A 27,753-nucleotide genomic window follows, 5' to 3' on the forward strand; every position below is an offset into this window, starting at 1 on the left:
AAAAGAAATCTTAAACACTATTTACATTCACACACACAATACAATTTAGTCTCATTGATTGATTGATTGATTGATTGAAAATTGTATTAACAGATTGCAGAATGGGTACAATACAGTACGGATGCAGACCAGAGAAAGACTTTAGTCTTGTTTACATCAGGGTCCCCCATTTTTTATTCATGCTACAGCCAGGGCTGTACAGTGCGCGATATATATATCGCACGTGCTACAGCAACATCCGTCTGTGCGATGAATGGATTTACTTCAGTAGCACTGGTGTGATAGGCATTCGGTTCATATCGATAGGGATGGGTACCGAATTCGGTACTTTTGAGGTACCGAACCGAAACACGTCGGTACTACCGAGTATCGAATCAAGTGAGATAAAAAAAAAAAAAAAAAAGGGTTTTTTAATTTTTTTTTTTTTTACTTTTTTCTTTTCATGTCAACGTTCACACGCACAATATATGCTTACCTAGGATTTGACTTGATTCAACAACAAAGCAGTCGGAGCAATGGCAAGCCGAAAACTGTCGAAATTGTAGTTATTTGAAGTTTGGATTTTTTTTTCACAACTGAGGTAGGTAAATTAAATTTCTTGAGACTAAAGTACAGAAAAAAGGTACCGTTGGGTACCGGTATCGATTCACAGGTACCGGTACCGGTATCGGTTCAAATGTGAAAGGTACCCATCCCTACATATCGATACTATTATTTTGAAAATCCTGTCGCGGGTCTCATTTCCGCCTAAGCGCAGCTCCAGCTATAATATCTATGGCTCCGGCAACTAACAACGCTCAGTTCATTTCGATACTTATTTTGAAAATCTGTGGTGTCGTGACTCATATCCGCTCCGCTCCACAGCACACAGCAGTAGCAGTAGCACCTGGAACGCGGACATTGAAACAGAGCAAGGATAGTGTGCTTATTTCGCCACCCAAAACAAATCCCTGCCGTTTTATTCCGCAACAGGGTCAAATGCATATAACATGCTTTGCAATCCTCGCCATTCCTTTATGACCACGTCGTGTTTAAGACCGGATTTAACGTTACGTTAGCATAAGCTAACAACAAGCTAAAACCCTGTTCAGAGCGATAGAGAGAGACAGCAGAGGGGACTGAGAAGGAGGGGGGAGGGGAGGGGGCATTCTCCCTTCTGTGTGTGTGTGCGTTTGAAAAGATCATTAAGATTTGTTTATTAAGGACAATGCAAATTAATGAACATCATTTACATGTGTATGCATAACATCACAGCATGATAAGGACGTAAATATGCCGGGAATAGCACAGGGCTAATTTCCACCCGTAGTCCTAACATAAAACAAACACAAAACGGACCATACAACGTTCATTCATAAAAACTGACATCACTGACATGACCACACTAACATGACATTCAGTCAGTACAACATCACTAACATCCCTAATGAGTGCATATTTGGCTGTCTAACAGCCATTTCCTGAGTTGGCCCTTAAAGGTGGACAGGGTGGGACATTCCCTTAAGGGGACCGGAAGGCTGTTCCATGTTCCACTTCCCTTTATCGATAGACAATTTTTGCTGAAGGCGGTCTTTCTAAAATGGACCTCACAATCCCCTCTGGTGTTTGATCTAGTGGCTAATCCAGTGTTCCTTTTCTCGTGGATAAACTCCTTGAGAGGGGGAGGGGCTAATCTGTGCAGGCATTTATATACAAAGCAGGAACTTTTATAACGTCTGAGGTTTTCAAAATTTAAAATTTGATGCTTATCCAGGATTTTACAGTGGTGGTATGAGTACTGTTTCCTGTCATATACCTTCAATGCTCTGTTGTAGAGTTGTTCTATGGGTTTCATTTCATCAGATGAAGTCAGACGAGTATATTATATTGATACTAAATGTACTGAGGGTGGACAGATAATGTTGATATTTAAACATAAATACAATACATAATAAATGTATTCATGATCATCATGCAACATAAAACAATTGCAGGAACGGTTTGGGAGAGGAAGGGGTTTTAGGCTGCATGTTCCAAAAAAAATTTACTTAAAGTTTAAAGCTCAAAATATCAAAACGTGGCAATTTATAGTGAACAGGAGGTCTATTTGTATTCAAAACAATAAATAGTTTTTCATTTAAATGTCTGGAAGAGCTAAACATTTTTTTTTCAAATTATATTTTTGTTACCTTTTTTGAGTTGATCTAAATGTTACGGATTGTGTTAAATGGGCTTATGATATCATCTCATATCGATTGCAGGCACCTGCATTGTATCGTATCGTGGCAGATATCGGCAAATATCGTATCGTTGTCCAAAGAATCGATATCGTATCGTGATGAAACTGGTGATTCCCACCCCTAGTAGAGTCCATACACCCAACACCAAATCCCATAATTCCTTACACGTAACGTGTGTGGCTGTGTGACGTCAACTTGTCAGCATGAAAATGACAGCCAAACATGGCACTGCAACTAAATAACACAAATACAATAGGCACATTTGTGACTGTTACAAATATAACACCTTTTATACTTGTGCTACAAGATTTTGGCCTGTGCTACAAAACTATCAACCTCTGTAGCATCAGTGCTATGTGCAAAAAAAGTTTACGTACAGCCCTGGCTACAGCACAGCTTGAATACATGCACACCCAGATTTTTTTGTTCTAACTGGATTTTATCTCTCGTTTTTCATCTCCTGTTTTACATTTATTTTTATTCTATGATACATGTTTTTTCTCCATTCTATGATACATTTTCTTTGTGATATATGCTTTTCTTATGTTCTATCGGTGTATGTGAAAGATGAAGCAAAGGAAACCCCGGGTGGTGTGGCTACAGATCACCGAGCAGAGCAGGGGCCTGGCCAGTAGCTGAAACACGATCCATACTGGCCTTGTTTTTCAAACCACAGGTCAACTGGCTAAGGGCTGAGCAGCAGCAGAGAGAAGGCCTTGGTACAGGCTGATTCTAACCTTAGACAACGCGCACACTCCTGTGGAAACAACGTCAGTCAGTCCTATACACACACACACACAAGGTGACAGGCCAATCAACGTTAATTGTATCGCAACCACTCCCTATCGGCGAACATGGCTCCTATAGAGTAACCTAGGCCAGAGAGGAACATGGCTCCTATAGAGTAACCTAGGTCAGATAAGAACATGACTCCTATAGAGTAACCTAGGCCAGAGAGGAACATGGCTCCTATAGAGTAACCTAGGCCAGAGAGGAACATGGCTCCTATAGAGTAACCTAGGCCAGATAAGAACATGGCTCCTATAGAGTAACCTAGGCCAGAGAGGAACATGGCTCCTATAGAGTAACCTAGGCCAGAGAGGAACATGGCTCCTATAGAGTAACCTAGGCCAGAGAGGAACATGGCTCCTATAGAGTAACCTAGGCCAGATAAGAACATGGCTCCTATAGAGTAACCTAGGCCAGAGAGGAACATGGCTCCTATAGAGTAACCTAGGCCAGAGAGGAACATGGCTCCTATAGAGTAACCTAGGCCAGAGAGGAACATGGCTCCTATAGAGTAACCTAGGTCAGATAAGAACATGTCTCCTATAGAGTAACCTAGGCCAGATAAGAACATGGCTCCTATAGAGTAACCTAGGCCAGAGAGGAACATGGCTCCTATAGAGTAACCTAGGCCAGAGAGGAACATGGCTCCTATAGAGTAACCTAGGCCAGAGAGGAACATGGCTCCTATAGAGTAACCTAGGCCAGATAAGAACATGGCTCCTATAGAGTAACCTAGGCCAGAGAGGAACATGGCTCCTATAGAGTAACCTAGGCCAGAGAGGAACATGGCTCCTATAGAGTAACCTAGGCCAGAGAGGAACATGGCTCCTATAGAGTAACCTAGGTCAGATAAGAACATGTCTCCTATAGAGTAACCTAGGCCAGAGAGGAACATGGCTCCTATAGAGTAACCTAGGTCAGATAAGAACATGGCTCCTATAGAGTAACCTAGGCCAGATAAGAACATGGCTCCTATAGAGTAACCTAGGCCAGAGAGGAACATGGCTCCTATAGAGTAACCTAGGCCAGAGAGGAACATGGCTCCTATAGAGTAACCTAGGCCAGAGAGGAACATGGCTCCTATAGAGTAACCTAGGCCAGAGAGGAACATGGCTCCTATAGAGTAACCTAGGCCAGAGAGGAACATGGCTCCTATAGAGTAACCTAGGCCAGATAAGAACATGGCTCCTATAGAGTAACCTAGGCCAGAGAGGAACATGGCTCCTATAGAGTAACCTAGGTCAGATAAGAACACGGCTCCTATAGAGTAACCTAGGCCAGATAAGAACATGGCTCCTATAGAGTAACCTAGGTCAGAGTGGAACATGGCTCCTATAGAGTAACCTAGGCCAGAGAGGAACATGGCTCCTATAGAGTAACCTAGGCCAGAGAGGAACATGGCTCCTATAGAGTAACCTAGGCCAGAGAGGAACATGGCTCATATAGAGTAACCTAGGCCAGATAAGAACATGGCTCCTATAGAGTAACCTAGGCCAGAGAGGAACATGGCTCCTATAGAGTAACCTAGGCCAGAGAGGAACATGGCTCCTATAGAGTAACCTAGGTCAGATAAGAACATGGCTCCTATAGATTAACCTAGGCCAGAGAGGAACATGGCTCATATAGAGTAACCTAGGCCAGATAAGAACATGGCTCCTATAGAGTAACCTAGGCCAGATAAGAACATGGCTCCTATAGAGTAACCTAGGCCAGAGAGGAACATGGCTCATATAGAGTAACCTAGGCCAGATAAGAACATGGCTCCTATAGAGTAACCTAGGCCAGATAAGAACATGGCTCCTATAGAGTAACCTAGGCCAGATAAGAACATGGCTCCATAGAGTAACCTAGGCCAGATAAGAACATGGCTCCTATAGATTAACCTAGGTCAGATAAGAACATGGCTCCTATAGAGTAACCTAGGCCAGAGAGGAACATGGCTCCTATAGAGTAACCTAGGCCAGAGAGGAACATGGCTCCTATAGAGTAACCTAGGCCAGAGAGGAACATGGCTCCTATAGAGTAACCTAGGCCAGAGAGGAACATGGCTCCTATAGAGTAACCTAGGCCAGAGAGGAACATGGCTCCTATAGAGTAACCTAGGCCAGAGAGGAACATGGCTCCTATAGAGTAACCTAGGTCAGATAAGAACATGGCTCCTATAGAGTAACCTAGGCCAGATAAGAACATGGCTCCTATAGAGTAACCTAGGCCAGAGAGGAACATGGCTCATATAGAGTAACCTAGGCCAGATAAGAACATGGCTCCTATAGAGTAACCTAGGCCAGATAAGAACATGGCTCCTATAGAGTAACCTAGGCCAGATAAGAACATGGCTCCATAGAGTAACCTAGGCCAGATAAGAACATGGCTCCTATAGATTAACCTAGGTCAGATAAGAACATGGCTCCTATAGAGTAACCTAGGCCAGAGAGGAACATGGCTCCTATAGAGTAACCTAGGCCAGAGAGGAACATGGCTCCTATAGAGTAACCTAGGCCAGAGAGGAACATGGCTCCTATAGAGTAACCTAGGCCAGAGAGGAACATGGCTCCTATAGAGTAACCTAGGCCAGAGAGGAACATGGCTCCTATAGAGTAACCTAGGCCAGAGAGGAACATGGCTCCTATAGAGTAACCTAGGCCAGAGAGGAACATGGCTCCTATAGATTAACCTAGGTCAGATAAGAACATGGCTCCTATAGAGTAACCTAGGCCAGAGTGGAACATGGCTCCTATAGAGTAACCTAGGCCAGAGAGGAACATGGCTCCTATAGAGTAACCTAGGCCAGATAAGAACATGGCTCCTATAGAGTAACCTAGGTCAGATAAGAACATGGCTCCTATAGATTAACCTAGGCCAGAGAGGAACATGGCTCATATAGAGTAACCTAGGCCAGATAAGAACATGGCTCCTATAGAGTAACCTAGGCCAGATAAGAACATGGCTCCTATAGAGTAACCTAGGCCAGAGAGGAACATGGCTCATATAGAGTAACCTAGGCCAGATAAGAACATGGCTCCTATAGAGTAACCTAGGCCAGATAAGAACATGGCTCCTATAGAGTAACCTAGGCCAGATAAGAACATGGCTCCATAGAGTAACCTAGGCCAGATAAGAACATGGCTCCTATAGATTAACCTAGGTCAGATAAGAACATGGCTCCTATAGAGTAACCTAGGCCAGAGAGGAACATGGCTCCTATAGAGTAACCTAGGCCAGAGAGGAACATGGCTCCTATAGAGTAACCTAGGCCAGAGAGGAACATGGCTCCTATAGAGTAACCTAGGCCAGAGAGGAACATGGCTCCTATAGAGTAACCTAGGCCAGAGAGGAACATGGCTCCTATAGAGTAACCTAGGCCAGAGAGGAACATGGCTCCTATAGAGTAACCTAGGCCAGAGAGGAACATGGCTCCTATAGATTAACCTAGGTCAGATAAGAACATGGCTCCTATAGAGTAACCTAGGCCAGAGTGGAACATGGCTCCTATAGAGTAACCTAGGCCAGAGAGGAACATGGCTCCTATAGAGTAACCTAGGCCAGATAAGAACATGGCTCCTATAGAGTAACCTAGGCCAGATAAGAACATGGCTCCTATAGAGTAACCTAGGCCAGATAAGAACATGGCTCCTATAGATTAACCTAGGCCAGAGAGGAACATGGCTCCTATAGAGTAACCTAGGCCAGAGAGGAACATGGCTCCTATAGATTAACCTAGGCCAGATAAGAACAGAGAGAGAGAAGAATGGAGGGAGGGGGGGAGAGAGCGAGAAGAGAGAGAGAGAGAGAGCATCGACAATGGTTTAATTAGCTGGAACAATTAAAAGGGACAGGGGGGCCCTGTGGCAGTTGTGATGTGGGGTCTAAAAACAGAAGCAGGCTGTGTGGCGCGGCGACCGTCAGCCTGGTTTAGACAAACCCTTCCCCTCCCTTTGTAGTCGCTTGACTCTATGGCAGACCACAACACTCCATGCTGTGCTCCTGATTAACTTACACCTACTCACTCTCCAGGGGGGGGCTCCGATAGCGAGCCATGCTGCACGAGTCACCGCGCCTATCTGGGACTCGCGGAGCGGAAAGAAAGGAGCGGGGACTTCATGGTGGTCGAGTCGGGGGGGAATACTTAGGGGACTTCATGGTGGTGGTGGAGTCGGGGGGAATACTTAGGGGACTTCATGGTGGTGGTGGAGTCGGGGGGAATACTTAGGGGACTTCATGGTGGTGGTGGAGTCGGGGGGGAATACTTAGGGGACTTCATGGTGGTGGTGGAGTCGGGGGGAATACTTAGGGGACTTCATGGTGGTGGTGGAGTCGGGGGGGAATACTTAGGGGACTTCATGGTGGTGGTGGAGTCGGGGGGGAATACTTAGGGGACTTCATGGTGGTGGTGAAGTCGGGGGGGAATACTTAGGGGACTTCATGGTGGTGGTGGAGTCGGGGGGGAATACTTAGGGGACTTCATGGTCAGAAGTTATAATCTAATATTGTTCTATTATACCGGTAGTCAGAAAACATTATTATCTATGGGTTTCACATTTAGTATATTATGATTGAACAACCTCATTTTCATCTTAAAAATAAGGGACATGATGTGTCTCGGGGGCCATCAAATCTAATTACAATGGGATTATATGGTTATGAATGCATATAATGTTAGTTAGGATGTAGTTTTAACTATATTGAATGATACTCCTTTCTTTTTAGTGGTCAGGACTGAGTTAGACCCCGAGTCAACATTGACCCGCTAACAACGGTCAGTGGTGCCAATTCCTAACACAACATGAGGGTTACATTTTTTTTAAATATTTTCTTTATTATTAAATTTTTTTTACGTAACTTATTTTAAATTATGACGCTATTTTTTATGTTACAAGAGACTTACGTTTAAGTCAAGCACTTTCATATATGTTATGTTTAAGTTTAAGTCAAGCACTTTGATATGTTATGTTGTCTGTTTAACTGGTTCCCGGCCAACCACGGACATGTTCGTGGCAAGGTTGTTTTGGCTTTTATTCCATTTTAACCCATTCTCTGCCACGCTTATATCCATCGCTGTTTGATCTCTGCCAGTACTGTAAGTCTATGGAGATGTTCACCTTCTTTGCAGGGCTATAACTTTTTTAATTGTATTGCTAAATTGACATTACTATGGCCCATTCAACATCGTTTATAATTCCGTGATAGTCGTTAGATGCTTCATGTAGTATGGGTGATATATTGATCAGAGCAGTTTGTATCGAAAATGATAAACAAAAACGCTGAAACTCACATCAGTCTCCTCGTACCGTTGGGCGATGAGAGTGGAGCAAACAGATCCCAGTTATGTGGTGGGGATCTAGGCGATCCATTTCTGGTTTGTATATTACTAATACACGCCCAAATCATGTAGATTATTGAGTTATGGCAAAGATCCATATCCACGGTGTGTGTATTGAGTCCTGCGACGATAAACGAGTGGCCGGACGGAATTGGGGACGGACCGAGCTGCAACGGGCATTTCCGGTTTGGCAACTCGCCGATCAGCCACCAGGTGGCAGTATTGAAGCGTTGCAGAGTTGTGCTGAGTCCCACAGCATCTGACAAGGCTCCATGAGTAAAATATGAATACCATGGCGAAAATATGAAATTATGATCAGAATCACGTCGTACGCCGTTATTGGCAGAATTCGCATGAACTTGAACAACGTTTTTGGCGGGGAAAGGGTTAATAACCTACTCAATGTCACCGAGCGGCACTGCAGATTTACCCCACTTTTGGAATTCTGAAAAGTGCATTACCGGCCAGATCCTCGTAGGGGCGCTGTCTCGATAAAGCAGTGTTCCCTGTGGCAGAACGGTGCTTTATTTTATAATTTTTTTTTACCTTGAATGGGGTTTACTGTTAGCTGGAATCTATACGTGTAGCCTGTAGCTTGGAATACCTTTTGCGACGCCGAATTCACTATGCAGTAAAGGAATATATCATCAGCCAATGGACACATCGATCTACCAGATGGCGATCGATAACTGGGAAATCCTTTTGGGGATCCAACCGGCCCACGGTAAGATCTTTTGAGAGTGTGGGTGGTGGGGGTAGGAGAGGGTGGGGGTGGAGGTGGAGGGGTAGGAGGGTGGGGGTGGAGGGGTAGGAGAGGGTGGGGGTGGATGACGGAGGGAGAGGGAGGGATGGAGAGACGGAGAGAACAGGGCAGAGGGACATATTCCTCATTTCATGGCCCATCAGGAGAAGAAGACGACGATGAAAATCTACTGATACAGACGAGCCACAGTGAGTGCTTGGATTGCATTACCACAGCATCATTCGTCCGGCACAGTCTCTCGTTAGCACACAAACACAACTTTTGGGCAGAAACTGCTGACTGCAGAGGTACTGTAGCCCAACCAGCCTCTGGTCACTGACTGCAGCCAAAGGAAGTGATGGTCATGAGAGATAGGAGGCCAAGTCAAGCCTCACTGGAGGAAACATGAGGGTTTTCTCCACTGTGAAACTGCAAAGCACAAAAAGACGACCTCAAGTTTGTCCACACAGATGGCTAGGGTGAGCTTTTTGGGAGTAATTATTGGGCAGCCGTTCCTTAATCATCCACCATCAAATAAAAAGAAACTGACAGAAATTCACAGAAACCAGGCGTCTCTGCGCGCTGTGTTGTGGTTGGTCGTCCTGTCGGCGGAACACAATCATCTGTTCAATTACACAAACCTACAATCACAACTGAGGGGGGGGGGGGGGGGGGGGGGGATTTAACAGTGAATATAGTTTCCGATCTGCGATACGCATGGCCTCCCTCCTCGGCTTGAAGAGTAAACAGACGACACAAAAACACGGGGACTGAAACCACTTTAAAAATACCAGCAGGGTTCATAAAGAAGACCACCCCCCCTCAAAAAGGCTATTAAGAGAAAATGGCTTTCTCAACACTCAAGTTAGCCTTATAAAAATGTGTCAAACTTTCTTCCAGATCGCACAGGATCTGGGCCGGTCTGCCAGCTAAGCCGCTCTGTGCCCATTTGGGTCAACCTTCCTAGTCCAACAACCCTGAGAGCCAAGGTTCAGCTGAGGTGCAGCTCCCCTGCTCTGGCTTTCCTTATGAGACATTTAGCCTCGATTTTCTTCTGATGCAATGGGTCATATTGGTAAACACTAGATTAAAAGAGGTCCTTTTGCATGCTTGCACGTTGTCAACACACTTTTACGGATTTTAATCAACTAATCGATTAGTCCAAAAAGTCCTATGACTATTAAGGCAACAGTATACTAGCTGTGGAAGCTACATTTGGCATCAATAAAAACAAAGTGCCGCATTGGCTTCGGCCAATGCAGTAAACACTGGCTTGTTAGCTGAACTAGTCAGATTATCTGTTCACCGCAGTAAACACTGGCTTGTTAGCTGAACTAGTCAGATTATCTGTTCACCGCAGTAAACACTGGCTTGTTAGCTGAACTAGTCAGATTATCTGTTCACCGCAGTAAACACTGGCTTGTTAGCTGAACTAGTCAGATTATCTGTTCACCGCAGTAAACACTGGCTTGTTAGCTGAACTAGTCAGATTATCTGTTCACCGCAGTAAACACTGGCTTGTTAGCTGAACTAGTCAGATTATCTGTTCACCGCAGTAAACACTGGCTTGTTAGCTGAACTAGTCAGATTCTCTGTTCACCGCAGTAAACACTGGCTTGTTAGCTGAACTAGTCAGATTATCTGTTCACCGCAGTAAACACTGGCTTGTTAGCTGAACTAGTCAGATTCTCTGTTCACTGCAGTAAACACTGGCTTGTTAGCTGAACTAGTCAGATTCTCTGTTCACCGCAGTAAACACTGGCTTGTTAGCTGAACTAGTCAGATTCTCTGTTCACCGCAGTAAGCACTGGCTTCCCACTGGCTCCCATTGTGTGATCAAACTGTGGTTCCATTTCTAAATTTGCCTTGGTATTCAGGCCATTTTAGACGTCCACGTAGATTCTTTATCCGATACGGTTGTGGGGGTTTGAGCATATAGTTCCACTTGCTAATCTCCATATGAGAGCAAGGTAAAAGCGGAAATGCATGGCTCGAGGCAAGTGGGCCAATCACAGCGCTCGCCTACACCAGGACCAGCGACGCCTCCGACTGCGACAACAATTAATTAAATTTAAGACTTCTTTCACCATATATTTTCCGCCTTTCCCCTCTCCTTCCTCTAAATAACCACCATGTTAAAATGTCCTCTTCTTTAAGCTCACTTTGCTGGACAGGAACCCTCTGAAAACATGCATGTTTGCTGTGCAGGGCCTCGGAGTATTTCAATGACCCGTTATGGTGTCGGTGTGCTTTTCTTTACCATTTAAATAAATTAAATACAATGAAATTAAGAATTTCTTCGAGAACTGCCCTACCCCAAGGGTTACAAATATCAAGAGTTTTCCCGGTGAAAGGCTCGATTTGTTTTATATTCTAATTATTTCCATCCTAATACTTACTGAGGTTGATAGAGGAAGAGCTCGATGATGTTGTCTCTGCCTTTAGGGTGGTTGAAGAAGACGAAGAGGGACCAGTGGATGAGCCAGGTCCTCTGCTGCAGAGCCTGGAGGGGGGAGCTCACAGACTGGAGAGGACAGAGGAGGAGGGAGGGAGGGAGGGAGGGAGGGAGGGAGGGAGGGAGGGAGGGAGGGAGAGGGAGAGAATTAGGCTAAAATATTGATATTTGCCTGAAATACTGATTTAGTGTCTGTTCTGAGATAGCAACATGGAAACTGTCATGTTCATCCATAATACACAAAAAAAACTCACAAATGATCCATCTTTCCTAAACAACCATCGATCAAAACCCCACGCAGCCACTCAAATATACTGTAGATGACTGCGGGGGAGGGAAATTAATCCATCCCAGCCGCACTTCGCCAAAAAGTGAATCGCTCAATATGGACGGTCTATGTAAGAGAATCTAAATGCGGTGTCGGATTCTGAGCGCTGGGGCGTTTACGTTGTTATCGATAGTCTCCCTCAGGTGGGTGAGGTCCTCCATGGCAGCGTCCCAATTCTGCATCAGGATCTCGGAGGCCAGCTTGCCCCACAAGGAGCTCAGGGCATTTCTGTCTGCAGCAGGCACCTGGGGGAGAAACGACAGGACATGCTTAGTGAGGTCGGTGTTAAAAAATTATAATAATTTAAACAGAGGGTCGGGTCGGGTCACCCCCCCACACACACACGCTTAATCAAATTAATCAGTTACATTCAGGGTTTGACACTAGTACATTTGTTCAAATTATATTGAACTTTTATGTAATCTTAGGCTACAGCTGCCACTACAGAAATGGTCAACTTATTTCCACAAAATACTTATGATGATTTCCCTCAGTAGTATCATTGTTTCCCCATGTGAACGATGCATGTCTGGTGTCAGCTTCAGATTGTCCCAATTTGTTACAGCTGGGCAGGCTACACTAGTTAGCCAACGCTAGTTTAACGTTACAGGTGGGCAGGCTGCACTAGTTAGCTAACACTAGTTTAACGTTACAGGTGGGCAGGCTGCACTAGTTAGCTAACACTAGTTTAACGTTACAGGTGGGCAGGCTACACTAGTTAGCTAACACTAGTTTAACGTTACAGGTGGGCAGGCTACACTAGTTAGCCAACGCTAGTTTAACGTTACAGGTGGGCAGGCTGCACTAGTTAGCTAACACTAGTTTAACGTTACAGGTGGGCAGGCTACACTAGTTAGCTAACACTAGTTTAACGTTACAGGTGGGCAGGCTACACTAGTTAGCCAACGCTAGTTTAACGTTACAGGTGGGCAGGCTGCACTAGTTAGCTAACACTAGTTTAACGTTACAGGTGGGCAGGCTACACTAGTTAGCTAACACTAGTTTAACGTTACAGGTGGGCAGGCTACACTAGTTAGCCAACGCTAGTTTAACGTTACAGGTGGGCAGGCTGCACTAGTTAGCCAACGCTAGTTTAACGTTACAGGTGGGCAGGCTACACTAGTTAGCTAACACTAGTTTAACGTTACAGGTGGGCAGGCTGCACTAGTTAGCTAACACTAGTTTAACGTTACAGGTGGGCAGGCTACACTAGTTAGCCAACGCTAGTTTAACGTTACAGGTGGGCAGGCTACACTAGTTAGCCAACGCTAGTTTAACGTTACAGGTGGGCAGGCTGCACTAGTTAGCTAACACTAGTTTAACGTTACAGGTGGGCAGGCTGCACTAGTTAGCCAACGCTAGTTTAACGTTACAGGTGGGCAGGCTACACTAGTTAGCTAACACTAGTTTAACGTTACAGGTGGGCAGGCTGCACTAGTTAGCTAACACTAGTTTAACGTTACAGGTGGGCAGGCTGCACTAGTTAGCTAACACTAGTTTAACGTTACAGGTGGGCAGGCTGCACTAGTTAGCTAACACTAGTTTAACGTTACAGGTGGGCAGGCGACACTAGTTAGCCAACGCTAGTTTAACGTTACAGGTGGGCAGGCTGCACTAGTTAGCTAACACTAGTTTAACGTTACAGGTGGGCAGGCGACACTAGTTAGCCAACGCTAGTTTAACGTTACAGGTGGGCAGGCTGCACTAGTTAGCTAACACTAGTTTAACGTTACAGGTGGGCAGGCTGCACTAGTTAGCTAACACTAGTTTAACGTTACAGGTGGGCAGGCTACACTAGTTAGCCAACACTAGTTTAACGTTACAGGTGGGCAGGCTGCACTAGTTAGCCAACGCTAGTTTAACGTTACAGGTGGGCAGGCTACACTAGTTAGCTAACACTAGTTTAACGTTACAGGTGGGCAGGCTGCACTAGTTAGCCAACGCTAGTTTAACGTTACAGGTGGGCAGGCTACACTAGTTAGCTAACACTAGTTTAACGTTACAGGTGGGCAGGCTGCACTAGTTAGCCAACGCTAGTTTAACGTTACAGGTGGGCAGGCTGCACTAGTTAGCTAACACTAGTTTAACGTTACAGGTGGGCAGGCTGCACTAGTTAGCTAACACTAGTTTAACGTTACAGGTGGGCAGGCTACACTAGTTAGCCAACGCTAGTTTAACGTTACAGGTGGGCAGGCTACACTAGTTTAACATTTGAAAGTGGATCCTCCTAGTCTATTGATACGTGCTCTTTGCTAAATCTATATGCAACAGCATACCTCTGCTGAATCTCAGTAAGTTAATCAGCGGACTCCCAAGTATTTTCCTAAAGGTGCCTGTCGTAGTAGTAGTCGCAGTTAGCCCATTGCTAATAAAAACCTACCGGTTACTAGACAGTTAGTGTGAAATTTGTGACAGTGAATGAGCCAGCTGATCAGTTGATCGGTGGTGCACAGATTTCAGCACCACGGAAGGTGGACAGCTCTCTTCGTCACACACACACAAACAGCGCATGCAGAGATAGTGAGAGCGGGATGGAGCGCAGATTTTGAGTTGTTGTGGTTGTGTATTTTGAACCAATGTAAGAGAAACATTTGAGTTCAATTTGTGTGCAATAATGCTTTTGAGCAGGGATGATCCCAGAGCCAGGATCATCAAGTCTATATAGGTAAGCACCGGTTCTCAGACCAGGGCCCTATTCCCCGTACCTGGCTAACTGAGTTAGCCGGATAATTTTCAGCATAGCTTGACTTAAGCCAGACATTTCCGTTCCCCGAAGTCGGATATTCTAAATCGCTATGGTAACAGATCAGAAAGTTTGAACCTGGTCCGGAGCAGGGTTAAGTTCAGTTAGCTGGATGAACCATGGCCACACCCTCGCAAAGAAGTGCCAGCTCGCTTCCTGAAATAATTACCACAGTGTAGATCTGCATTATACCATTCTAAATTATGTTTTTGTGCTTCGTTTTCCTAGAGGGGGCTTTTGAAATGTATAATAATAGAACTAAATGCTGATAATAAATCATATTCAGCCTATAGATTTACTTTGTCCTAAATAAAATAATGCACGTCATATACGGCGCTCGGAGTCGCGATACACACTGCATGTGGTTATTTTAATAACGGCGCATTGCAAATGTGAATCCCGCAGGGATATTTTTAATGAATGAAACCTATCGGCCGTTTGGCTCTGATTAGTTTCATATATTCTCCGCTGTAGATTTGCTTAACGGAGCGCCGGATTGTGTTTCATTCAAGCATAAAATTGAAGTGTCTATGCGTCTTTGTGGATTATGAATTACGAGGAATCTGAGGATTGTTGAATTGTATCATAACTCACACGTTATTGTGATATTGTAACTGGGATTAAAATGTCTGATGAGATGCGCTGTTTGACGGATTTGAGCAATTGAATGAGCCGTTGACGTCACATTAATGCATTTGAGAAAATGCATTTATCTGTTCAAGCACTGTTATCTGATGATGAACATGCGTCACTGGTATAAACCAAAGGTTAATCAATTCAATGCATATGGATTATGTCCGAAACAGATTAAAACCTGAGTAATAGTGAAACTGTATAGCCGGCTCCAAGCCTCTCTGTTATTTCGGGGGTCGCGCCTTGAAAATTGTATTTATATATAAAGTACATGTTACCTAAGCCGAGTGCATACAGTGCAGATATCCTCATAAGAATCTATTAATTCTTATCAATTAGATACTCTTTGGGCTTGTTTGTATCTACTTATTCTGAAAGAGTTTAACTAATTATTTTCGCTAGCAATAGATCTCATTCGATTATTCATTCCATTTTAAGCCTACTGCCATCAGGCACATTTAAAGAAATATAACGCTGCTGTCGGGACAAAACCTCATAACTCAATTTTTTTAATATTTTTTTTTTTATATAAATCAACTCCATAGATCATCCTCCATATGTGTGTGTGGGTTTTACAAAGTTTAAACAATGGGAAAGCATTAAACCGATCATCTGTCTAAACCTCCTAACTCTATTCACCCTGAAATCTGTGTTCGTTTTTTTCATCTGCTGAAAAGTTGGGTTTTTGGAGTTATGAGGTTTTGTCCGGACAGCAGCGATAATCTGATTGATTGGGGTAATGAGGGATTTAACATTAGCCTATAGATTATGCATTTAACTTGTCGGCGAGGCTATTGAGCCGTATGTATTGTACCCATTCTGCAATATGTTAATACAGTTTTAAATCAATCAATCAATCAATGCCGTTAGAAAATCAGGATTTCTGCGATCGACACCTGCTGTCTTTTCAGCTGAGGCGGCCGCGCGCACTGATCCTGAGCATCAAGTCTGGTTCAAATGAACGAGACTGAATCCACCTTCGAGGAACAGGGAAAGCGTGGATTCAAACATCAGGTTAATTGAATCTGGATAATGGGACTTTTGATCGACTTAGTTGAACCAGGTACGGGGAATAGGGCCCTGTACTAGATTAGACGTCAGGCTATGGACCCGCTGTGTTTTCCAGCTCATACCTCTAAGCTGGAACTCTTTTTTGCAGGCAACTATTTGCAAAATAATTCAGACGTAAGTAAATAATAATAATAATAATAATAATAATAATAATAATAATAATAATAATAATAATAATAATAATAATAATAATAATAATAATAATAATAATAATAATAATAATAATAATAATAATAATAATAATAATAATAATAATAATAATAATAATAATAATAATAATAATAATAATAATAATAAAGCACTCCGAGTGATTCTTCTCTGTGAACATTCTCAAAGTTCAGAATGTTTCATTTAAAAAGAGGCCAGACTCATGCAGGTGCTATAAGTGGTTCAAGAATAACTTTCCAATTACTTTAGTATGCAATCGACAGGCCTTGTATTAACTATTAATATATATATACACACACACATTTCCTTATTTTAGCTTGACAATACCATTTTGCTGCAATAAAAATGATTGGAATGTGGTGAAGAGACTGAAAACGTGATCTTATTAAATACAACATATAATGTTATATATTTGTATTGCAGGTGAAAAAAGGTAATAAAAATTGCAATATATTGCAACATTACAATACTGTGACTCTAGTATGGTGATAATATGGTATCGTGGGGCCTCTGGTGATCCCCCCCCCTAGTAGACCGTTGTAGAGTTGTAGTCTTCTCAGACGGGGTCCCTGAGACGGTCTGATCAGATGGGGCAGCCTAAATGTGCATCACTGCGGGGGTGGTCGACATGAAACGAGACTTACCAGGACACGGAAGAAGTAGAGGTACTCAGCAGCGCCAGAGTAGTTTGCACACTCGTACTGTAACTTGGCATATCTATACAGAGTGTCCAGGTGCTCCTGACGGAACTACAAGACAAACAGAACATCGTCATTATACTGTACCTGACCAATTCATAATACATAATAATAATAATAATAATAATTAATACTCTTATTGTCCGAGGGGAAATCATTTATCTGCATTTGCCTCATGCTACAAGACCAACATAATATGATCAATGTCCGTTGTGTCAATTACAGCTCAATTAAATGATTAGGTAGCAGTGCCTATAAGACAAGGTATTGGTAATTTTTTCATCTACATAATTTCACAGTGCTGTAATTAACACAAGGAGTCAATGTCCCCCGATTACATCACTGGTGGCCCTATTCAAACTCATTTACGGTCAATAACTGTGTGCAAAACTGTGGGATGTGTGTGACATTATGTGCAAAATAAATCAGCATTGTTCTTTTTGGTGAAGTGCCCCTTTAAATCATAGATTGAATTTCATGGGGTGGTTCTATTCTATATATTTCACAGTGAAGGTGTAACAAAAGCAAAACATCACGCCAAATATAGAATCTCCGGCATTCTTGTGGCTTTATCCACGAGTCCCGGGCTGTTCCATTTATTCTTAACAACCCACCACAGAAAGTACATGTCCACAGATTTTTTCTTTTGCAAGCCATACAAACCCCGAAAATGAGTTAAGGTTTTTGGGAAGTAATTTCACGTCTCCCCTGCAGCCACTCCCACTACGCCCCCCCCCCCCCCCTAAACACCCGTGGGTTCACGCGGGAGTCATGGGAAACCGTGTGGAGAGAAGAAGGCAGCAGCAGAGCCAGAGGGCCGACTCACGTTGTGCTTCTCCGCCAGATAGTCAAAGAGCATCCGTCCGTCCCTGGAAAAGAGAGAGAGAGACAGTTCTGTCATTAAACCGGAGTCGCCAGTTGGCAGGCAGCGCCCGCTGTCATTTGGAAAGCCTCGTTTCAGGTGTATTTTTCCACTTCTGGTCTGAATCAAGGGCAAATATATAAGTCTATTTCACTTTAAAAACCCGTTTGATGGGCTGTTTGTCTTGGCTACTACAAATCTAAGCCAGCCATGTCTAAAAAAAATTACAACTTCAATCTAGTGCATACAATCAATCTGGATTTCTGGGTACAGACTTTGAGACTCTGGACGCTGGGAACTAGAAATGTCTCGCTCCACGTACATCTTTCTGTTCTAAAAGGCCGTTCTATGAAATATAAATCTTAATCTTTTTGGCAAGGTGAATGCACATGTGCAATGTGGTGTGTGTGTGTGTGTGTGTGTGTGTGTGTGTGTGTGTGTGTGTGTGTGTGTGTGTGTGTGTGTGTGTGTGTGTGTGTGTGTGTGTGTGTGTGTGTGTGTGTGTGTGTGTGTGTGTGTGTGTGTGTGTGTGTGTGTGTGTGTGTGTGTGTGTGTGTGTGTGTGTGTGTGTGTGTGTGTGTGTGTGTGTGTGTTAGTGTTAGGGTTGGGTCGATGCAGATGGCTAACAGCCATCGGCCACAGAGCCAACATTGTGATTTAACTGTAATTAACTGGTATATTCTGCAGTTACATCACTATGACTAGTATTTAAAATATGTGTATAATCAAATTATCTGCTTAATGAGGAGCTTTTAGGCTCTATGGAGGAAAAGTAAGGAAAGACTGGGTGAGAAGGTGATGGGCTGGAATTCATATCCAACATACATACAAATAAAAAATGATATACAAATATTATAGAACATTTTATAGGAGTAGCCCATAATACAGAAGTCAGACAATATTTAAACCTCTGGTCATAATGTCGGGTGAAAATAATTCTTACATCTTCTCACTTATTTAACATCACAACTTACTCACTTGTTTCATCATTTTGGAGGGAATGGTCAATGGACTGTATTTATAGATCGCCTTTATCCACAGCGCTTTAAAAGCGTAGGCCTCTCACCCATCACCCATTCACACCCCGACGGCGGAGGCGAGCATGCAAGGTGATGACCTGCTCATCGGGAGTAGTTAGGGGTAGGGGCGGGCTGTTCCCTATTTTCTCACCGCGGTTTTGTGTGTGGCTCATCACCGCGGGATGCGGTGGTACCGCACTTTAAAAAAAAATATATATATATATTCTTTTTTTATTAAGACAATCAAGTTTACCCGCGATCGCGATAAGAAACTAATTCTAACGTCGTAGGAGTCCCAAAACTATTTCAAACGTTTGATAATCCATCCATTTGTCCCTCAACATTCTGAAATGTGATCAAAGTTTACACACAAAAAAAACATTCATAACAAACTGTAGCCTAACCTACAATCATTTTCATAAATGGGGAAATACTTACCTACTAAGTAATCTTTCAAACCTATCACTTTAGTTAATTATGTTAACCAGCCAACGGGTGCGTGCTGCACTCTAAACACTACACGACCAGAGAAATAGACGAAATGATTTATATATTGTGCATCATTTCCACTCGCTCCGTTTTGGTCATAACTTCAATGTTACTCTATAAACTTCCTCAAATTGTTGATTGTGGGCTGCAACCACAGAGGGGGCTGAGATATGCAAATCAGCATTACTACGTAGGCTAGCGAGGCAATTCTGTGGGTTAGTCAGTGTTGGTACAACCCCCACATTGCTAGAAAACAATGCTAACCACTGGAAAAGGCCATTTATAAAATAGTTCCCCTTTAAACAACCGCAGTGGTCGCGGTTGTTCTCCGTTCGCCTCGACACCCCGATGACCAGCCGATCGCTTTACCTCCCGAGTCACTGTAGCCCCATTACACGGAATGGAATACGACATGCGCTTTCCGGCCTGTTTCCTAGTCACTCAAAAGTGGTTTGAGAGACTCTTGTGACCACTAGCTGTCGTTCAAAAGAGCAACAGGGATCGACAAGATTCTAATAATGTACTTTACTGTGTTGAGCAGCCTGATCGCACTTAAAATATGTAAATAAAGTACTAATAGGCTAAAATGGCTGGATATAATTTTGCCAAATCAGCATGGCTGTGAGTGTGAGTCTTTCACCTTTTAAATATCTAGCTTTGGCATGGATTGATTGTTTAGATCGCTAGCATGGCTAACAAACGCAAATATATTGTAGTCTGCCCCGTTGTTCTGACCAGGAGTCTGATACAGAGTAGTGATCCAGAGTGCTGATCCAGAGTACTGATCCGATCGACTGCTTTTACTGAACAGTATAGACTTAGTCCATCGGTTTGGGATCATAGGACAACAATTATTCAAATACAATAATTTTTTCTCCATTAGAGAGATCTAACATGCCTCAGGGTTCCCACGCTTGCCTTGAACGTTTTTTCCATGCTACCTCCCGATTTTCCAGGTACCATATTAAGTGATGATCTATAGGCCCCTGAAGCTTTCCGCCCCCATCCGCGCCCCCCTCCCCCCTCACACACACACACAACCCCCCACCCGACTACTTACTTGATTTAAAAGATGTGCCAGTCAAGTCTACATTGTAAATGCTTAGAGATTATGTCTTATTGATAATATCAATGCAACAAGCTGTAGATCAGTGGTCCCCAAACTACGGCCTGATCCGGCCCGCAGGCCTACTCCGGCCCGCCTCCACATTTGGCCCGGCCCCCTAGAGCCCCGGAGCTTTAAAAAGATTAAATAAAAATAAAGATTTTTTTTGTTTAAGATGGCAGCATCCCCATTGTCGGTGCTGAATGTTTGTTAGTGTTTGATTTTTTTGGGGGTGTTTTAGTACTTTTAAACATCCATTTTTAGTAAGTAGTAGTTTTCATTTGATCCTATACATTTTTCATTCACCGATTTGTGGACTTTTTTTTAAGTGTCCTGAAAGGCGCCTTATAAATAAAATGCATTATTATTATTATATCCCAATGAGAAATGTAAAAATGATCCCTGGAATATGCCGATATTAGCCAGGACACATAGGGGCGTAAAAACCCTATTACGGTCAGGTTTTGCGGGCAACGCATGTTTAGTTTCCATGACAGCATTTCTGATACATAAAGAGCATTTGTGATGACCCACCGCAAATAGATTTCACAAAACTGACACAATAACATATTAACAGTGTTTCTTGTGAGGCAAGTACAGTCTTTTCCATCGCTGACTATGTGTATTAGAGCTGGGCAATTAATCGGAAAAAAATTGCGATCTCGAATATCGATTCATAGACTTATGCAATCTCATTTCTAAATTACGTTTTTTTTTAATACATTTTTTTATATGTTTTTACTTTTTACTTTACTTTTTTAAATGACGATTCTGACTTGAGTTATTTTGTATGTTACAAGAGACATTTAAGTTTAAGTCAAGCACTTTGATATACCGTATGTTATGTCTAAGTTTAAGTCAAGCACTTTTTTTTTTTATCTACTTTTTCTCCCATTTTCTATTTTTCTCCCATCCCAATTTCGTATTGTCCAATTCTACCCTCCCCTGTCTCGAACGTTGTTAGGCCATGCCTCCCACAAGCCGGCTGCAATGTGGACAAAGCCTTGCATCACGTGTCCCCTCCGGTACTCGAGGAGGCAGCCGTCGCATCTTTTCACCTGAACAAATCTCTCAGCGTCGGGAGTCTGCGTGGGAGGGACACGCCGCCCCCATCGCTTCCTGATTCTGCTGCGCAGGCACACCAACCGACCTGTAGGAGTCGCTGTCCACAACGTCCGATCCCCACCCACCAGCTCCCCACCCCCTAACACTGCCAATTGTATTAGTATGAACGACCAGCCAAGCTGATAGCAATGCGGAGAGAGCTGAGCTCGAACCCAGCATCTCCTGCATTAGTGGCGAGCGCCTTGCCCACTGCATCACCTAGTCGCCCTAAGTCAAGCACTTTGATATATGTTATGTTTAAGTTTAAGTCAAGCACTTTGATATACGTTATGTTGTCTGTTTAAGAAAGAGTGCAATAAATTATGTGAGAGAATCGTGATCTCAATTCTTAGAGAAAAATCGTGATTCACATTTTAGCAAGAATGGCCCAGCCCTAATGTGTATCTAACGCACCCGGGTCAATCACCACCACAAATAACCTAAGAACCTAGTGGAACCAGGCCAACCACCGCCACAAATAACCATGTTAATACTCTGAATAGTCTCCTATGTACGCAGGGCATGATCAGGATATTAAGATGGATGGGATGCAAGTTAGTATCCAGTATATGAACGCTCACCTGGTGGACTGCATCTGCCTGGTGGTCTCCGGGTCCTCAAACATCTTGACAATGGGCTCCATCTCCGACTGGAGCTGCTTCAGCTGGGCCACCACCGTGGTCATCTTCTCCCTCAGAGCTGAAGGGACACCAGACACAATTATTCATCTTTTAATTTAAGCCCAACTTATACTTCTGCCAAAATGGAGATTGCAGAGCCATCTGTGGCCTTCACACCTCCTGAGAGATGTGACTCGGCACCGAGCACTAGGGCCGTCTTAAATACTTCCAAGTTTCGTTCGATGGGCATGGGATTCGAATATGAAAATAAAATTCGATTATGTAAAAAAAAAATATATCTATATATATATGATTTTTCTTTTTGCAAAATCAACTCTGCCTCTCTTTGTTAACTACAACAAGCAATGCTGTCTGTTATTTAAGATGAGGTCGGACTCGGCACTGACAGATGTGTTCATTGTGCTGCTTTTATAAAGCCTCAAATGACCGCTTACAATATTTCATGGAAGCAAAGTGTTTTGTTTGTCTAAGATTTAAAAAGGTTTAAACTTTACAGCACTGACAAAGTTTAACAAAGTGCTGCAACCAACTTGTGTTCAGCTTTTCGTTCAGCGTTTCTCTGATTGGCCACACGGCCAATCAATCAATCCACTAGCACACGCCCTCGCGCAAAGAGAGACGCGGCAAAAGCGCTGGTCGAACCAGCGGTGTTCTGTTGTGTGACTGTACTGTACTGTATGTCCACTGCTACCGCAGCGGAACACAAGTTGGTTGGAACAGCAGCCTGCCGCTCGCGCGCCGCTCGCTTGCTCCTCGCATGCTCCTTGCGCGTGGGGGCGGGGGGGCGCGGCCAATCAGAGAAAAGCCGAACACAAGTTGGTTGCCTTTAATATTCACGCGACCGGCGCCTCCTCATGTATCGGAGGGGACACGTGATGCAAGGCTTCTATCCTCCCTACAACCGGCCAGTGGGGGGCATATGCGAGCAACGTTCAAGACAGGGGAGGGGAGAATTGGCACAGCGGGTAATTGGGATGGGAGAAAAATAGAACGAGAAAAAGTGGATCAAATCGTGCCGTTTGAAATCGAATTCAATTCATTTGAACCATTTTCATATGTATTATATCTGTATTATCTGCAAGACAGCGCCAACACACTACAAGTCGAAATTCTCCGCTCTCTAATGCAAGCAGCGTCTCTGTCTGCAATGCATGTCCGACTGGAGCCACTGTCTCGGTGTGACTGCTTTGGTCCAATCACATTCCCCCACCCACAGTCTGCGAATCAGAGGCAGAGTAGGGCAGGTCTTCACGGCAAGCTTGGTTGCATCTCCCTACTCACCTGGGGCAGTGTAGCGCATGTTTATTATATATCTTTATTACATGGCGTTTTAACATTCGCCAATATGCTTGATTGTGATTGGTCAATAGCGCTCGGTTGCCCCTGACAGCGGTGAATTATTTCTCGATAACTGACCGCTGCCATGGGCAACGCGCAATAATGACCGCTGATACGGGTAACAGAGCGCTATTGACCAATCACAATCAAGCATTTTGGTCGCAGTCACGAAAGCTGCTCAGCATATGCACAGCTGCACTCATCAGTGCAATCAGACCGGCTGCCGGCGATGATGACAGGAGCCACAGAACAACTGCGTCTGCATTTGATCTCGTCTTGTCGATGGTGTAAAATGAATTAGGTATATTGTTAGTAAGTTAGCCCTGTAATAAGCGGGATAATGTATAGCTATACTCGGTCATTGTCTCAAAATAATTTACCTTCACTGACGTTCACTGATGTTTAAAGAACACCTTGGTGAGGCGCCTCAGTGTTCTAAACTCCGTGTCGGTCAATTATTTTGCGACAATGACCTTGTAGCTATACATTATCCCTTACATGGTTTAGCGGGGCTCCGTCGTCTCGAGTCTACTACACTTAGTAAGTCTCTCTCTCTCTCTCTCTCTCTCTCTCTCTCTCTCTCTCTCTCTCTCTCTCTCTCTCTCTCTCGCTCTCTCGCTCTCTCTCTCTCATTCCAACTCCGGTCAGAGTTGTATTTCTGTTATGTTTTTCGCACGCGTCATCGACCGGTTTTCGCAATCGGCGAGTAGGAAGCATTATCGGAATTCCCCAATCTCATATATACGGATTTAAACATCGGGCGGCCCGAAAGTGCACGCTTGCGCACGTCACGGCACTTTGCCCTCGTCTGCCGGGGCATTTTTGGCCATTTCTCCCAATAATTCAATACATTGTTGGAAAGTTGAATTTGCCGCCTTTCAATCGTCACCCCACTCAACCTATAATTGCATGATTCCAATCTCGAGTTACAAGACGAAACATCCGACGAGTCATTTGACAAGCTATTAGGGGACAAGTGACCATGTCCTGTTTGCCCAGAGCCATATGAAATGCTCGCTCACGGAAAATCGCGGAATTTACCAATAGAAATGGAATTAACTGTAAAACATGGAATATTGCATAATTTGCCCTAATCTAGACTGAAATTCCGTGTCCGGGAGGCGTGAACACTTAAGGCAACCAACTTGCACTTCCGCGTTTCTCTGATTGGCCGAGCGCGCGCATGCGCATGAGCCGCGACGCGCTCCTCAGAGGCAGGAATACTAAGCTCCCCCTTAAGCTCCAGGAGAGAGGAGAGAGGCTGAAAACATGCATGTAGTCACTGTGTGTTGTTGTAGCCACCGGGTAAATCGCGATTTTTTTATTCGTTTGTCATGACAAACCAATTACATAATCCAACATATGTGTAAAGGCACAAAATATTCCAGTTAACGGTATCTTTTTTTAATGATTCGTTACGACGCAATCAATACTTCCATGCGTTCGGGACCTCCATGTTTTGCGGGTATTCATCAGACAAATCGGATCCGGGATTCGGCTCCCATCAGTCGGCCAAGAACGGCGGGGTTTTCAGCCTCTCTCCTCTCTCCTGGAGCTTAGCGCTCGGCCAATCAGAGAAACGCGGAAGGCGCTCGGCCAATCAGAGAAACGCGGAAGTGCAAGTTGGTTGCCTTAAGTGTTCACGCGTCCGGGAGAAGATGGAACGTTTGGTGCCAAGCAAACATGACCGGGGACGCTACGGCGTGTTACAACGTGTACGTCACTTCCACACTGCTTCGGATTCACATATCAAACAACACACAGCAATGTCCCTGCTTCGGTGTTAATGTCATAAAAAAAGCTAATAAATTCCGCACTAAGCCCTGGATTCAGAGCAGACAGGAGCTAATTAGGAGTAGTAGTACTAGTCATACTACTACAGGGAAGCAGAAACACGTTGTATTGTTTTTAAATTTTTTATTTCACAAGTCAGGTTTTCAACTAAATTCAGGTTTGCTAAGTAAGTTGCTGCATTGTTTCTGATGCATTCTTTTTCATTTATAATGAAAAGAGTAACAGTTTAGTCATTTAGCAGACGCTTTTATCCAAAGCGACTTACAAGTGTGTGCATCAAAAACAGGAAAAAGGATCGACTCAACAGCTAACAATCAGTGATATTACCCGCTTCATAGTGTCGTAACCCAGTGCAAAAAAGAGGAGCGTTTTGTTTACAGTTATTTCTCCTTTTTACTTGAAGCACAGAGTGAAAAGTTTGCTTAAAATGTGTTAAAAACTCAGAAGGGAATGTTTTGTTTACAGTTGTTTTTTCTTTACTTGAAGCAATGAGAAGCTTATAAGCACTTTAAAATTGCAATAACATCAACTGGATGACATAACCCGTGATTTCACATATGTGAGCAGATATCGTGATGATATATATATCGATGTAGAAAAAAGTACTTGATTGATCAAATGATTAATGATATATATTTTTTCCATATCACCAGCCCTACAGTCCCACCGAAGAGCCATCCGTTTCCGTTTCTTGGTTCTAATTGGGATAATTGAGGAATTGAACAGAATGTTTATTTAGTTCTCATCGCTTTCTTCCAGTATGGCTGCCTGTAACCATTGGTAACTAACCACTCTCAGAGAAAATGCTTAATTTATATGCAGTGGTAGAGTAGGTAAAACACTGGAAACGCATGATATTACTTTTCTACTGTGTTGTTTACCTGTATACAAGACCCAGTAACAACACACCAAATGATTATGTTTAAGTTAATCAAATAATTGTTTGTTGCAGCAGTATTAAAAAAAGGTCAAATAAAATAGACCATTTAAATGGCACCATGACAATTGTATTACAAGGGGGAAAAAGATCTGATGATATTGTAATGGAAAACGAAATACCGTTAAATACCATTACCATCAAAAACTGAAAATTATTGTGATATGATACTTTGTTTACATTGTCACGTCACAAGTACAACAGACGGGGGACTTACTGTGGGGAATCTCCTTCTCAGGGAAGAGGTTCCTGTACACATCTATGGCAAAGACCACCATGTTGGTTTCACTGAGGAGATCCAGCTTTCCATGAAGCAGTTCCTTTTCATTGTAGATCTGAAAAGACAAAGACAGTAATGGGGAGCGGTTAGAAGGCTGCACAATACTCTGTATATTTATATTTACCTTCATGACGATATGAACATGCGTGATGAACACGTCACAAAAGCGATGTAGAAGAGGACAGAACATTCTCTCCCTTTCGCTGCCCCCCCCCCCCCACACTCTCCATCTCTCTCCCTCTACGTCCCCAAGGACTTCAAAATTGCGAGGGTGACCCCTCTGCACAAAAAGGGCAGCAAATTAGACCCAGGCAACTACCGCCCTGTTTCTATTCTCACCTCCATCTCGAAAGTCATGGAAAAAATAGTCTACGAACAGGTCGAAAAGTACCTAGCGGAAAAAAATCTAATCTACGAATTCCAATCTGGCTTCAGAACATCCCACTCCACTGACACATGCCTTCTCTATTTGAATGACCACATCAAACAAGAGGTGGACGCAGGCAAATACTGCGGCATGGTCATGCTGGACCTACAAAAGGCCTTTGACACGGTCAATCACTCCATTCTGATTGACAAGCTAAAAGCAATTGGTTTTGATAGTCTATCAGTGAGCTGGATGCAATCCTACCTTGAGGGGAGGGAACAGATGGTGGAGGTAAATGGTACCCTATCCCCCCCCCTCACAGTGAGCTGTGGTGTTCCACAAGGAAGCATACTAGGACCGCTACTGTTCCTAATTTATGCAAATGACATGTCGTCAGCTTGTGACTGCAACTTGTTCCTGTTTGCGGACGACTCAGCCCTGCTGGTCTCTGACAAGAACAAGTTACAGGTTGAAAAAACCCTCAGCTCGGAACTAGGCAGAATCTGCATATGGCTCGCTGATAACAAACTATCATTACACATGGGCAAAACAGAGTCCATTCTCTTCGGTTCAAATAACAAACTCAGCAAGACCGACGGCTTCTCAGTTACAGTGGGCGACAATATTGTCACAAGGAAAGATGAAATTACC

The 27,753-nt window shown here is 43.6% G+C and overlaps 1 protein-coding gene across 1 annotated transcript in view; it reads right to left on the reverse strand.

Annotated features, from left to right (window-relative positions):
• Positions 1-27,753, reverse strand: part of LOC311226939 (eukaryotic translation initiation factor 3 subunit E) — a 61,459-nt gene that overhangs the window by 21,564 nt on the left and 12,142 nt on the right. Inside the window, exons 3-8 of the mRNA XM_084312402.1 lie at positions 26,673-26,790; positions 22,327-22,444; positions 17,993-18,035; positions 17,113-17,217; positions 11,973-12,098; positions 11,470-11,594 (exon numbers count right to left, since the gene is read on the reverse strand). Of these exons, the coding sequence (XP_084168528.1) occupies positions 11,470-11,594; positions 11,973-12,098; positions 17,113-17,217; positions 17,993-18,035; positions 22,327-22,444; positions 26,673-26,790 (635 nt within the window). The remainder of the gene's footprint in view (positions 1-11,469; positions 11,595-11,972; positions 12,099-17,112; positions 17,218-17,992; positions 18,036-22,326; positions 22,445-26,672; positions 26,791-27,753) is intronic.

Source organism: Notolepis coatsorum, assembly GCF_963971535.1.
Source record: "Notolepis coatsorum genome assembly, chromosome: 4".
NCBI lineage: Eukaryota > Metazoa > Chordata > Actinopteri > Aulopiformes > Paralepididae > Notolepis > Notolepis coatsorum.